Source organism: Mustela lutreola, chromosome 3, assembly GCF_030435805.1.
Source record: "Mustela lutreola isolate mMusLut2 chromosome 3, mMusLut2.pri, whole genome shotgun sequence".
Lineage (NCBI taxonomy): Eukaryota > Metazoa > Chordata > Mammalia > Carnivora > Mustelidae > Mustela > Mustela lutreola.
In genome coordinates, this window is record NC_081292.1 from 156,029,971 (window position 1) to 156,044,280 (window position 14,310).

Here is a 14,310-nt window from a genome sequence, read left to right on the forward strand (position 1 = left end):
TCAATATTTACATTTGAATGCCACATGGATTAACATAATTTTTACTGCTAAATGATAGCACATAATCACTGCCCAATTCTTAATGTTATAAAATAGTTGATAGGTGACCGTGGAATAGTTTATCTGAACATATGAATCTGTCACTGAAAATTATTTTTTATTTTTTAAAAGATTTTATTTATTTGTCAGAGAGATAGAGTACAGGCAGGCAGAGTAGCAGGTAGCAGCAGAGGGAGAAGCAGGCTCCCCATGGAGCAAGGAGCCCGATGTGGGACTCCATCCCAGGACCCTGGGACACGACCTGAGCTGAAGGCAGCCGCTTAACCCACTGAGCCACCCAGGCATCCCGAAAATTATTTTTTAAATTTACATTTTTATGTTAAAAATTATTTTTAAAACTTGTAAACGTTAAAGTTGTGTTAATACTGTATTTTGTTTAAATGTTTCTCTATCATTTGGAATTTGTTTAAAATCATAATATAAGTCCTGTTAAAGTAACAACTGATGATACTGATAGGATAAAGCAGAGGGGAGCTTTCAGAAATTAAAATGAAGATAATACATCAGAGCTAGTGATAAAAGAAATCATTTTCTGTGGAAAAATATTAAGGTGTATTTAACTATTTCCAGGAACTTCTGACTCCTTTTAGTCTGTTACTGAGAAAGGATTGTAAAAATTCTTTTGGGGGGCACCTGGGTGGCTCAGTGGGTTAAAGCCTCTGCCTTCAGCTAAATAAATAAATAAATAAATAAATAAAATTTTTGGAAAAAAGTCTTTTTGGATGGATGGATGGAAAGCAGGAGGGAAGACCGATGAATGATTGGGTATCACTGAAATTAACGGAGAAAGTAGTTCCCCCTAGTTTATTAATTTTATAAACCTAAAGAGCACAGCTCAATATTTAATTATTTAAAAAGTAAGAAACTGCATCCATTCACCCACTGACAAATAAATTGAGTGTGCCTCTTTGTGGACAATTCATTTATTAATTGGACAAATATTTATGGAACATACAGTGTCTCTGGCATTGTAGAGTTGCCAGGTCTGCATTCCAAACAGTATGGACTTGTTCTCTTGGAGGAAGTGAGCAGGGTAGCTGGGTTGGGAGGAAAAGTAGCCTGTGTGGTAGTAATGCCCCTGGGGTGAGACTACCTCCGTGGTGGAGGTCTAAGGGCTGCAGTGGTAAGCAGAAGGGAACCCATAGAAACGTGACTAGGGAAGTCAGAGTGTCAAAGAAGAAACTAATCTACATCTTAGGTGAGGATTCTTAGCAGCAGTAACAAAATTTACTCTAGGTGATTTAACCTAAAAACAAACAAACAAAAATAGGTTGGGAGGAGGGGTAGGGTAGAAAGAAAGGGACTCATCATAAGGATGTAAGTTTGTCTGCAGAAGCCAAAGCAGGGAGGGCAGCCAGGGTTGGCAGAGAATTGGTCAGAGACGGGAAAACTTTCAGGTACCTGGGCTGAGGCAATTAAGGGTTTCACCAAGCAGAGGAGGGCAGAAAGGGGCCCTTACTGGCGTGTCTTCATTGTAAAGTAAGCGGCAAGGGTGGGTGCTGGGAGATGAGACTGGAAACCTAGATTACGGTCAGGATGAAAAGTACAGAAGCTCTAGTTTGCTAAGACATTATGTTGTGAGCACAGGCGAGACTCAGAAGCAGGTGAATCATATAATCAGATATGTGTTAGCAACATGTCCTGGATAGAAAGTTGGTGGGTTTGGGGGTCAGAGCCTTTTCAGATGGCAGAGGCCTCATCAACACGGGACAGAGGGGCATGAATGGCTTTGTCTAAGAGGAGGGAGTAATGATACCAAGCTAGGCAGCAAGTGATACTGAGAAGAGCCTGCATTTTGGATTCAAATCCACATCCGCTATTTACTGGCTATGTGAACTTGTGTAAGCTATTAACATCTTTATGTCTTGTTTACTTCATCTGTAAAATAATAATTTGTAAGGTTCTTATGAGGATTAGGATAATAAATGCCAATTGCCTAGGATATTGCTTGGCACCTAGAAGTAATTCAGTAAATTATAATCGTTAGTTGTGGCTGCCATTAACCATATAAGAATACAGAAGTAAAAACAGACTTAGGGAGAAAGAGAATGTGTTTTGTTCCTGTCATGTCTATGGTGAAGATGTCTAGAACATATTTACAAGAAACTGATTGGCTGCTTCTGGGGAGGTGAATTGGGGAAATGAAGGTCAGTTTTCGAGAGAGATCTCCGTTTCACTTCGTCTATTTTAAAAATAGAATAATGAGACTTTTAAACCTCAGAAACCAGAAGCTGAGAAGACAGGTGAATCCAGGAGATAATTAGGGAGCACACAGGTGGAGCCTGAATCCTTAGACGTGGATGAGGGGGACCATGTAGACTGTATCCAGAAGAGACGCTGGGTGGAAGGATCAACTATGTTGCTTCTCAGACACAAAATCTCTGTATTTTTGACTTGCATGCACCATTGTCTCTCATTTCCATCCCTCTTTAGTTGCCAGAATCTCTTGATTCTTCCCTTCATCGTGTTTTCGACAGTTCTTTCTTCCTTGCTGCCAGCCAAGTTTAGGCACTTATTACTTCATGGGTAGACCACTGTAGTAGACTGCTACTCCATTGTTCTACCCGAACTGCCCTGGTCCCAAATTGACCTATTTCACCTCTAAATTTGCATGTGCCTTCCTTTCCTGCTCTGTTTTCCTCCCCACTCTGCTTTGTAGAAGAATCGGGTGGACATCACAGTTAGCTCAAGTGCTGTTGCTTACCTGAGGTCATCCTAGTCTCACCTGCATGGGGAAATGCACCTTTCTTCTATTCTTAGAACTTCAGTCACATGGGCCACGTGAGTGTAGTTATCTGTATACATTCTTATTACCCCTGTTAGCTTAAGAGCTTCTTCAAGGAGGGGCTGCTTTCAACAGCTTATTATCCCATCCTCTAGGGGAACTTCAAGTCCATGTAAAATGCCTCATTAGCTAAAATCCATATGTGGCTACCTTATCATAGCAAGCAGTGTCTGTTGACATTTAATATTCATAGAAGAAGGGGAAGAGGAAAAAGGCCCAATCAGCTATAAATGAAAATAGAAATCGAGCTACTCATATTTCAATTCCCACTTAGAATCACATTGGTGGAAACATTTTCTAATCCTGCTTGAAATAGAAATCCAGCCTTGGAAGGAGAGTTTGATTGATTTTGTTGTTGTTGTTTTTAAAGTAGGGGCCATGTGTTTAAACATAATTTACATATTGATGAATGATGGAGAAATTGATGTTTAAAGACCAGTGTGTATAAGGTTGTGGTTTAGACTTATTTTAAATGATGATTGTCTTTATTTTCTAATTCTAGCTATCAATAATGAATCAATGAATAGTACTGAAAGTAAGCTTTTTTCACCCCATTTTTAAATAATTTCATTTTTTTTTTTTTTTTTTTTACTAATTTAGCATGATATTCCCTATACTTTATGTTGGAAACCAGAGATACACTGGAAAATAATCATACTAAGAAGATTTGGACATTTCCTTTTCTTCTCTTTTTCTTTATTTCTTTTTTTTAAAATTTAATTTGTATGTGTTACTTTTCTTTTTTAAAAAGATTTATTTATTTATTTTAGAGAGAGAGAGCATGAATGAGCCCAAGCAGGGAGAGGGACAGAGGTAAAGGCAGAGGGAGAGAGAGAATCCACAAGCAGACTCCCCAACTTGGGGCTCTATCCCAAGACCCTGAGATCATGACCTGAGCCAAAATCAAGAGTTGGCCACTTAACCAACCAAACAATTCAGGTGCCCCTCGACATTTCCAGTAAAAAACAAACAAAACCCAACAGAATATAGTCACTGTATATACCAAGTTTATAGTCATCTATCCAGAAAAAAGTTAAACAGCTTGAGGAAATATGAAACAAAATAATAAAATGTAATTTAGTTCAATGAATTGCCACTTATTTAAATGTATTTTATTTCTACAGATAATTTCTGACCCTAGACTCCGTTTTGAGTTAGCGCTTCGAGAAGCTGGACTTCATAAAACATTTTATGCCAAAGAGATCTTACCAAAAATCAGTCCTCAAAAACCTCCAAGAAAGGACATGGAGTCTACTGTATTTAAAATATAGTTCATCTGCAAATCCTATTATATGTAAGCAAGATTTTTCTTTGAAAACATTTATATGGATAATAATTACTACTTTGTAAAAATTTTTAAATATCAGACATAGAAATCAAAGCATTAATTAAAACAACTTTGTCTTTTATGACTCTCAGACTTTCATGCACTATTTACCATATCTTTATTATGTCTAATAGTACTAAATTCAACAAGACTATGAAACATAATTATGACACATATGATACATGTTTTATCATTAAGTAAACTGCATATTGAAGATTGCATTATTCCATGAAAAAAGCTCAAAATAACCATTTGCAAGAATTATAATTTATGTTGCTACTACCTGCTCAAGTTTATTTCTGCTTGTTATTTCAGAATTTGACTTTTTAATTATGGAAGCTCCATTATCATTAATACTTCTATTATTTCTAGATTTATAAAAGGAGGCTCAACCTTTCTCTAAATTTAGAAACCAATTTGGTATACCATGTTTACTGCAAACCAATCATCCAAACAATTTCATTTTGCAAATTAGCCTGTAAAAATAAGTTAGAAATTAGAAACAGCATTTCAAGCATGGGAATATCTGTTTTGGCTTGGGGAAAAAATGTATTTGTGTGGTTGTTTAGAAGGAGTATTTTAAAATTTGTAATTTAAATGCTATCAAAAATTCCAAATTATCTATGTAAGATCTAGGTAGTATTATAGATAAGGAACATTTTTTAAAGAAGATTTATTTATTTTTAGAGAGAGAATCTCAAGCAGACTCTCCATTGAGAACAGAGCCCACTGCAAGGCTTGATCCCACAGCCCTCAGATCATAATATGAGCCTAAATCAAGAGATTATGCTGAGTGAAATAAGTCAAGCAGAGAGAGTCAATTTTCATGTGGTTTCACTTACTTGTGGAGCATAAGGAATAACACAAAAGACATTGGGAGATGGAGAGGAGAAATGAGTTGGAGGAAATCGGAGGAGGAGACAAACCATGGGAGACTGTAGACTCTGAGAAACAAACTGAGGGTTTTGGAGGTGGGGGTTGGGTGAACCCGGTGGTGGGTACTAAGGAGGGCACGTATTGCATGGAGCACTGGGTGTGGTGCATAAACAATGAATTTTGGAACACTGAAATAAAATAAAATTTAAAAAAGAATAATGTAAAATATCATTAATAACTGTAAATGCTTCCATGTCAGAATTAAAATATTTTGGATACACTGGGTTAAATGAAAGTATTAAAATTCAAAAAAAAAAGAAAAAAAAAGAGTCAGCCAATCAACTGACTAAGCTGCTCAGGTGCTCCAGGAAGGAAACATTTCAAATAAAACTCAAGGATGGGGCACCTGGGTGGCTCAGTTGGTTAAGCATCTGCCTTCAGCCTAGGTCATGATCTTGAGGTCCTTGAATTGAGCCCCAGGTTGGGCTCCCTGCTCAGTGGGGAGTATGTTTCTCCCTCTCCCTCTGTTCCTCCTAACCCCTCCCCCACCTGTGCATTCTCTTTCTTTCTCTCTCAAATAAATAAAATCTTAAAAAAAACAAAAACAAAAACAAAACCTTAAGCATTTATTTCTCACTATTTAAAAAAAATTGATTATTTAATCAGAATAGCAAGTTGGTGTTTTTGGAAGTTGCCATTATTACTGTTAGGAAGACTTCCTCCCCCACTTCATGCTCTTTTCCTCTCCATTGCAACTCCCTGCCATTTCCTAGGCAGGCTGCAGTTACTGGAATAACGTAAAAAAAGAGACGGTCCAGTCTGACCGGTGGAATATTTGGCTTCATGAGTATTCCAACATGATGGGAATAAATAATGTAGCAAACCCAGCTCATTAGAATAAACCTTCACTGAAAAGTCTATTGGCAAAATCCCTTATCTCTATCCACAATTTATTACAATGCCCTCCCAGTTCAGCCTTTTGCATCATCACATCTCCTAGTAAGAAGAGGAAAAGCAATCCTTAACAAGACTCAGGGCTGTGAGCAATGGCAAGTCTCTTGAGAATGTCTCCCACGGTCAAAGTGTTCCTTCATGTGCCCTCAATTTACTTGACACAAAACTTCAGATCACGAGCCATGAAAGCTCTACTTTCTTTTTTCTTTCTTTTTTTTTTTTTTTTAAAGATTTTATTTATTTGACAGACAGAGATCACAAGTAGGCAGAGAGGCAGGCAGAGATAGAGAGGAGGAAGCAGGCTCCCCGCCGAGCAGAGAGCCCGATGCGGGACTCGATCCCAGGACCCTGAGATCATGACCTGAGCCGAAGGCAGCGGCTTAACCCACTGAGCCACCCAGGTTCCCAAGCCCTACTTTCATGTCAGAGCATATCCTCTCTCTGTGGCAAGACATGGTGTGGTAATGTCTCTCTAGTGCTCCTTCCTAATCTGTAGGGATGTTTATTCTGCCTCTTAATCTGTTTTTTTTTTTCATGTTAATACAAAGATCTGATTCTTTTCTTTGTTCATTTATATTTAAAATTTGTTTTCCAGGCGCCTGGGTGGCTCAGTGGGTTAAGCCACTGCCTTCGGCTCAGGTCATGATCTCAGGGTCCTGGGATCGAGTCCCGCATCGGGCTCTCTGCTCGGCGGGGAGCCTGCTTCCTCCTCTCTCTCTGCCTGCCTCTCCGTCTACTTGTGATCTCTCTCTGTCAAATAAATAAATAAAATCTTTAAAAAAAATTTTTAAATTTGTTTTCCTTAACTTCTATAAATAACTGTAGCTCCAGATATCCTTCTAACTTCACAGCTCTATAAGTTCTCTCCTTTGTTCTATTTGTGTCGCTTACTTTCTGGAGCTATGTCTTCCCCTACTTTTAACTGGACCTGCTAATTCCTTGGACTTTGCCGCTCCTGTGGTGCTCAATTTGCATTCTCCTTGCAACATTTCCCATAGTGATGGAACTTTGTCCTAGAAGTAAGTTTTGACTACTTAGTGTGGGACTTCATGGGACCCAGACCTGTTGCCCCTTCAGAGTTCACTGCAAGCTCTTTATGCTCATTCATTATTAGAGTATAAAACCCCTGCCAGTCTTCTGAAGTTTCCAGTGAGTACTTCTTGGCTCTTTGGGGTTCTCTAGTCTGTCTGATGTCCCTTGCTTCCCTCTGTCCTGAGCAGGTGTTGGTACAAGTCAGTGGTTACTCCTTACCCACTCATATTTTGTAGCATAAGGGAATTCCTTCTCACCTTCTGTTGAAAGACTACTGTTTGGCTTTCTTGTGCTATTTTTTGTTTCTTTTTATAGGCTGCTTTGAGGAGATTAACAAATTATGCCACTTCTGCTGTCATCTTCCCAGAATCCCCCCAAACTAAATTCTTGATCCCAGTGACTTTTCTTGCACTGAACAAGCCCACCCCATCTCAGTAATGGCACCGCCATCCACCACAGATGCAAATGTGAAATCTGAGTGTCACTTGTGCTGCCCCCTCTTCCTCACTTGTAATATCTAATCTGTCAAGACCTCCTAACTTTCTGGCGGCTATAATGGAGCCATTCTTTCAATGGAAAATGTGTGCCATGCCTTGTGGCTACCCAGCTACACCATTCCTACATTTGGGAATTGTCTCCCATTATGTACCCATCACCCAGAGTAGAAGCTAGCTACTCCATTTTCCCGGTTCTCATGGTATACAGTCAATGGCAATCCAATGCACCTATTTGAGATTTCATTATGAGAGAGCTATGTGAGATCCCAAGAATCTATTTTCTGGCAAGGTTAGCTATGGAAGCTTTCAAGCTTTGGGGGTAAAAGTTGCATCACTGGTAGTATCTAGCAGTCCGGGTAGGTGATGCCCGTAGAGGTGTGTGGGACTACCAGAGCAGCCATGGGTCTCCATGAAGCAGTTTCCTGGTAAGCGCTGAGCATCTTCTCAGTAGGATAACCTCAAACAGAGACTTTCTGGTCTTGCAGAAATACCTAGCACTCTTTAATAAATTGCTTTTCTATGTAAGCTAGCTGAAGTCGGTTTGCTACTGTGGTGGCAGGAATACACTGATCTTTCTTCTGTTCCTGTTATGCACCAAGCACACAGTCCAATGCTATCCACTGATGATGTGTCTTTGTAATCCGTCCTCTCAATTAACATCTCCCCTCTCTTCAGAAAGCAGGGAGAAGAAAACAGTTCAGCCTGTGTGTGTGTGTGTGTGTGTGTGTGTGTGTGTGTGTGTGTGTGTGACCTTAATTGCTGAGTACTGTTTTTCACAGAAGTGATTTTCACTCTAAGGATGGGCCAACTAGAAATTACTTTCTCCCTCCTCAAAGAGTTCAGCCCATTTCCCCATATCCAGAGTCCCATATGGCATTTTAAAAAAAACACAAAGAGGCTGAAGCTTCCTATATCTGGCATATATTTGCTTATTTTTTTATGTAACCCGTATTTCCTTGGGTTTTCTTTTACCCTCATTTAAAACAGCTCTATCATCTCCTTAGTTGTGCTAGATTTTAAGTCCAGGACACAGAGGTAAAGTATAAAGTCATTTAGAAGGTAAAATACATTTTTAAGGACACTTGGGGAAATTAGAAACTTTTTAAGATCATGACTGTTTGGCTGCAGAATCTAAAATACAGAATTTTTCAGATCTCAGTCAAATCCCAGGAATGATGGAGTTTGACCTAAGGAGAGAAAAAGATCTGAGAATTCTGTTTCTGACATCTGATCAATTTGTTTTGAGAAAATGGTACATGCTTCCTGATGCATTTGATGAAGAGCACTTGCTAGATTACTGCTGAGAACCAGAGCCGTCCTGGGGGGAAAGTTCTCAGGAACTTAGACACTAAGCATTGAGGAAGAGTGAATATTGCACTTCGAGGCTCAGCGTGGGAATGGATTATAATAATAGAACCCACAAGCAGTATGCCCTCATGGGATGAAGTCTCAATCCTGAGAGAGGAATGTGGTATTGAATCTGTCCTGTTCTTGTCATGTTTTTAAAATCTCCAGAAAGATGTTTTCCAACCATAGCATTTCCTCTTTTTACACAAACGAGTGCCCGTGTTTCCTTTCCTATCTTCAATAGCATTTGAGTCTACATTTTCCACTGCTTCGCCTGATTCAGGTTTGTATTTAAGTATATGTTTTAATGTCACTGTAGGACTTACTAATTTACCAAGTGCCTTTTTTCCCCCTCGGAGAATGTATTATTTTGTATGTGGGAATGTAAGTGTGCGCAAAGAGTAGTTGCATTATCTCCTTCTGTTTTGCACATTTTCCCAGACATGTCAGTATTACTTAGCACCACATATGCTTAAAGTTCCTAATATTTATAAATAATTTCAAAAACAATTTGCTTACATTGCTTTAGACATTTTATAAATATTGTATTAATCTGAAATGCTTACCTTTACAGTATATTTAAAACAAATGCTGCAAAAATTGTCCTGTTACTTTGAAATATTACAAACTAACTTGATTTGGGAAGATTATTAAAAGTAGTATTTATTTTTAAACTTACCAAATGAGATAAAGTGTTCCTTGAAAGCAAAAATAATTGACTTGCTAAAGGAAATCCAGCATAATGCAACATGAATTTGTGTCCATGTGGATTAGGGCTCTGCTATCTGGAAAGAAAAGATCTAGATAAAATAAAAAGAATATTTTTTCATCCATATTATTATATCAGTATAACATAGTTGTTTAAAACTGGCTTAAAGGACCAGCAGAAGCCTTGGAGCTTTTTTGTTTTTATGTTTCTAGACAACTTTCTTTTTTTCTCCATTTTCTCAATCCAAATCTATAGTTTAAACCAATTCAACAAGTATTTACTGATCTCATGGCATAAGATAAAATCTCTGCAACCATTAAAAATAATGAATGAGAATTGTGGTGGTGGCAGCACGGCTCTAAATAATCTGAAAACCAATGACTGATACACTATTTTTTTTTTTAAGATTTATTTATTTATTTTAGAGAGAGTGCATGTGAATGGGGAGAGGGCCAGAGGGAGAGAGAGAATCCTCAAGCAGACTCACTGATGAGCCCGGAGCCCACATGGGCTCAGACTAGGGCTCCATCCCAGGACCCCAATATCATGACCTGAGCCAAGACCAAGAGTCCAATGCTTAACCAAATGAGTTACCCAGGCCCCCTTGGATATACTTTAAATAAGTGATTGTGTGGTATGTGAATTATATCTCAATAAAACTTTTTTTTGTTGTTCTGAGAGAGAGAGTGCACAAGTGGGAGAAAAGAGAGGAGACAGAGAGAGAAAATCTTGAGCAGGCTTCTCGCCTAGTACAGATCCCAATGATACAGGCTTGATTGCATGATCCTGAGATCATGACCTGAGCTGAAATCAAGAGTCGGATGCTTAACTGACTGAACCACCCAGGTGTCCCTTGATAAAACTGCCTTTTTTTTTTTTTTTAAGATATATATATATATATATATATATATATATATATATATATATATTTTTTTTTTTTTTTTTTTTTTTTTTTTTTTTTTTGAGAGAGAGAGAGAAGGAGAGCCTGGGTGGGGAGGAGGGGCAGAGGGAGAGGGACAAGCAGATTCCATGCTGAGCAGGGAGCCCAAGGCAGGGCTTGGTCCCAGGACCCTGAGATCATGACCTGAGCCAATGTCAGATTCTTAACCAACTGAACCACCCAGGTGCCCCTCCTCAATAAAACTGTTTTTCCCCCCCTTAGAAAAAGAACAAGGAGAGTTACATGGCTTTATATGAAAAGAAAACCAAGATATATAGTATAGATGAGAGGTGGGGGCAACAAGAGAAAAACACCTATAGAATGATATTATTTTTGTAAAAAAAAATACTAACTTCAGAAAGATAGATAAGAAACCTTCAACCATTACTTTTGGATAGCTGGAATGGGAAGTTTGTATGGAGTGGCAACCAGGAAGTCTTACTTTTCCCTTTATACTCTTCTATGCTGTGTTCTAGTTTTGCCATGAATTTGTATTATTTTTCACAACTTTATCCCTTTATTTTTATAATTTCAAAGCTGAATATTTTATTTGGTGCCACGTATCAGATGCTGAGCAATCTAATAATACCAGAACCCACATACACTGCCCAGTGTTGGGACTGCCCGGCAGAGGTTTGTGGTGGAGAGGAGTCAGTAAATGATGATTGACTCAGTGACAAAAAGGACTGATGGATGGACAAGTGAATTGTAAGAGTTTTGTCATTTTATGGAGTAACCAACTAACAATTATCTTTTGCTGCTCTGAATAAGTATAAATATATAGACTAGAAAGACACTGTTTAAAATAAATCCCTTCTTAAGTTGCCTGGGTGGCTTAGTTGGTTAAGCATCTGGCTCTTGATTTCAGCTCAGGGTCATGACCTCAGGGTTGGAGGGTTGGGCACAAGTCAGTCTCCACGTTCAGTGTGGAGTCTGCTTAAGATTCATTCACTGCCCTCTCCTGCTGCCCCAACCCCTCTAAGATAAATAAATAAATCTTTAAAAAAAAAAAGTAAAATGCATCTGTCCTTTTCCCAAAACATGCTCAGCATATGACTGTGGAGATAGAACATTTCATGTATTTAAGAAAAAAATACAAGTAAAAGGCGGTAGGTATGAGAGGACAACATAACAAGGCATTCTTGTCCTTCTTGCTGCCCTCATGGCTTGTGTTGCAACTCCTTAGCTTCTTAGGCCATCAGAACTGCTTGTGTCTTCTCCATTTCTTCCTATCTTATGCAGAGTGATGAGAAAGGACTAGGCAGTCAGGAAACTGAGAGGATAGACCAATATGAATGGGTGCAAAGGTTTGCATCAAGGGGTAAAGGGTTATGGTAAACACTGTGTGGCACAAAGGTAAGTCTGAAGTTAAAACATGAAATTGGGATAGCATTGCAGAGGACCTCTGTGGTTCACCATGACTCAAACTGCCCTCCTGGAGAAATGGGAAATCCCCTAATCTTCTACACAGGTATATATAAGGGCAGCTATATAAGTTAAAGTGCAGACACAGGAAAATAGATAGTAGAATATTATACAGCAAGATTATTGGGACCCAGAGCTCAAACATTGGGCATAGATGATTGTCTTAAGCGACATGGCTTGCTGAGTGGCTTTACAAGGTAGCAGAAGTTTTCTTCTGGGTGATAATGGGATCCTTCCAGTAGGAAAGAATGAATTTCTGGGTGCCCTTTTGTTCATATCTGGCAGATTTTCTTCCATCCCTGCAAGCTGCTGACCATTGTTACCTCTATGGTCTGTCCCTATGATAAAAAAAAAAAAAAAAGGATGCATCATTCAGATGTTTCCTTTGTGCACCTGTTAGGCTTGATAAAGCTGGAAAATAGTAGTTCCTGGCATGCGAGTTTCACTTCTGTCATTCTCCAACCTAACCCCTCTTCTCAGGCACAAGCACGTGGACCCTTGAGTAAAAGCCTAAGGTGTTCAAACTTTATCATGTAGACAGTACTACATAGTTAAGGTTTCCTGGGCATAGAAACAAAGACAGTGTTTCTGGAAGGCTAACATGAGAGTTGGTACAAGTTGGGTGAAAGTGGGGAGAAGACTGGGGCTGGGAGGGAGCCCTTTGCAATTACTTAGAATAAATCAGGTGTGAGGTGAAGTGAAAGTGGGGGAGAGTGGAGTCTGATCCTTATCAAATGATGGAGAAAAAAGAATTCTAAATTCATTCCTTCCTTTCCCTTTTACAAAATTCTTTTAGACCATACCCAGTGAACCATGCCTCCTAGTAGCCCCTTCCCTCCACACTGAATCTGGATGACCTTGTGACTTCTTTACCCAGTATTGTGGGCATAAGTGAGGCTGTGCCAGCTCTGGACCTGAGGGTTAGGAAAGTCCTGGCAGCTTCTGCTTTTGTGTTCTCGGAAGAAACTTAACCATGGGAGAAGTCTGACCACCCTGCTGGGAGATAGCCCCCACAGAGAGCCCAAATTCCTTCCAATAGTGAAGCATTTATGAAAATGTGAATCCTCCAGGAGGCTACTAATTTGAGCCATTGTTTCCAAGGTCTATTCTTAGAACTTTCTATTCAAGCACCAAATGATTTCCCAATTAGTGACAATTAAGTTTCACTTCATTTTTATATTATCATTAGTTTTGCCATAACCATCAGCTTTTATTTTTACCTGCTACTCTTCTCCACATTTCTGGAAATGCCTACATATCATACAAACTTGTCCTGGGTGCAGCTTGTCATCTTAGCCAGTCCTGTGACTCCACCCACAGTGCTAGACTCTGAAGACCATCTTCTGCCATCTCATATTTGGCCTCACATAGACAGTTGCTGTTCTCTCTCTAAGCTTGGCTCCAAAATGAAAACAGGGAATTTCCTTAATTCCACACACTAATAGCTTTGATCAGCCTGTGGCAATTCATAAGATTTATTGAAAGCTTAAAGACTTAAAGGGGATTATGACCAGAGAAGTAAAGGACTAATATTTGAGATGTGATCCCTGGCCAACTCTTCCACAGGAGTCTGTCCCATTCTCCTTGGTGTGGCTTGCCAGGATGTAGTAGTGCCATGATGTCGTAGTGGCCTGCATCCAGGGGAGAACCCAAGTATCTCTTCTGCCTGCAGCCGGGCTCCAACTTTGTCAGGCCCCAAGGTATAAAATTATTCCCTTGAGACTACTTAGTTTTCCACAGTGGATGAAAAAAATGCACAGAAACAATGGAGAGAAAATGCTGGCATCACCTCCTTTGGAATACAGCTAGCTGATGGAGAGAAAGTGCCTGCAGAAATGGACCTTGGAGCCAGTGGGCTGCTTGTGTGGTGGGCATAAGAGCAGCACTGAATCTTAGCGATGCTGCCAGTTTCAGAGTAACTCCCATCTGGAGCAGGGTCATGAAGTTTCCTTATTTATACCCTTTGCAAACAGTTAGGTATTCCCTCAACTCATCCTTTTACAGAGAAGACACTCATTTCAATAGTCTGACTCTCTTGAAGGAGTCTCTGTAATCTTCCTCATGGTGCACAGACTGAACTGATCACACTTTAGTTTTCTATTTTTAATGTGACCTGGTACTGTTTTTTATTCCCCCAAATTGATTTCTCAGTCATGTTTACCAGTGTCTTTGCTTACCATTACTTCTTGGATTCTGTACATTCTTCTGAGTTTTTCCCCCCGCTGAACTAGATTCTTCAATTAGCTGTTCTTTCAGCAGGAATCTAAGTGTAGGATTTTTACTTTGTCCTCGTGCCTGAATAATATCCTATCTGGGTATAAAACTCCACATTTATGATATTTTTCCTCAGGACTCTGG

General features: G+C 39.3%; 1 protein-coding gene across 4 annotated transcripts in view; it reads left to right on the forward strand.

Annotated features, from left to right (window-relative positions):
• CCDC148 (coiled-coil domain containing 148) overlaps nucleotides 1–14,310 on the forward strand; it is a 208,370-nt gene that overhangs the window by 174,564 nt on the left and 19,496 nt on the right. The window contains exon 13 of one of the 4 annotated variants that reach the window (XM_059167278.1): nucleotides 3,970–4,139. The exons of 2 other annotated variants lie outside the window; for them this stretch is intronic. In XM_059167278.1, the coding sequence (XP_059023261.1) occupies nucleotides 3,970–4,116 (147 nt within the window). In that variant the 3' untranslated portion in view covers nucleotides 4,117–4,139. Of the gene's footprint in view, nucleotides 1–3,969; nucleotides 6,187–14,310 lie in introns of those variants that run through there. One more of the 4 variants, XM_059167277.1, reaches the window with a different exon arrangement.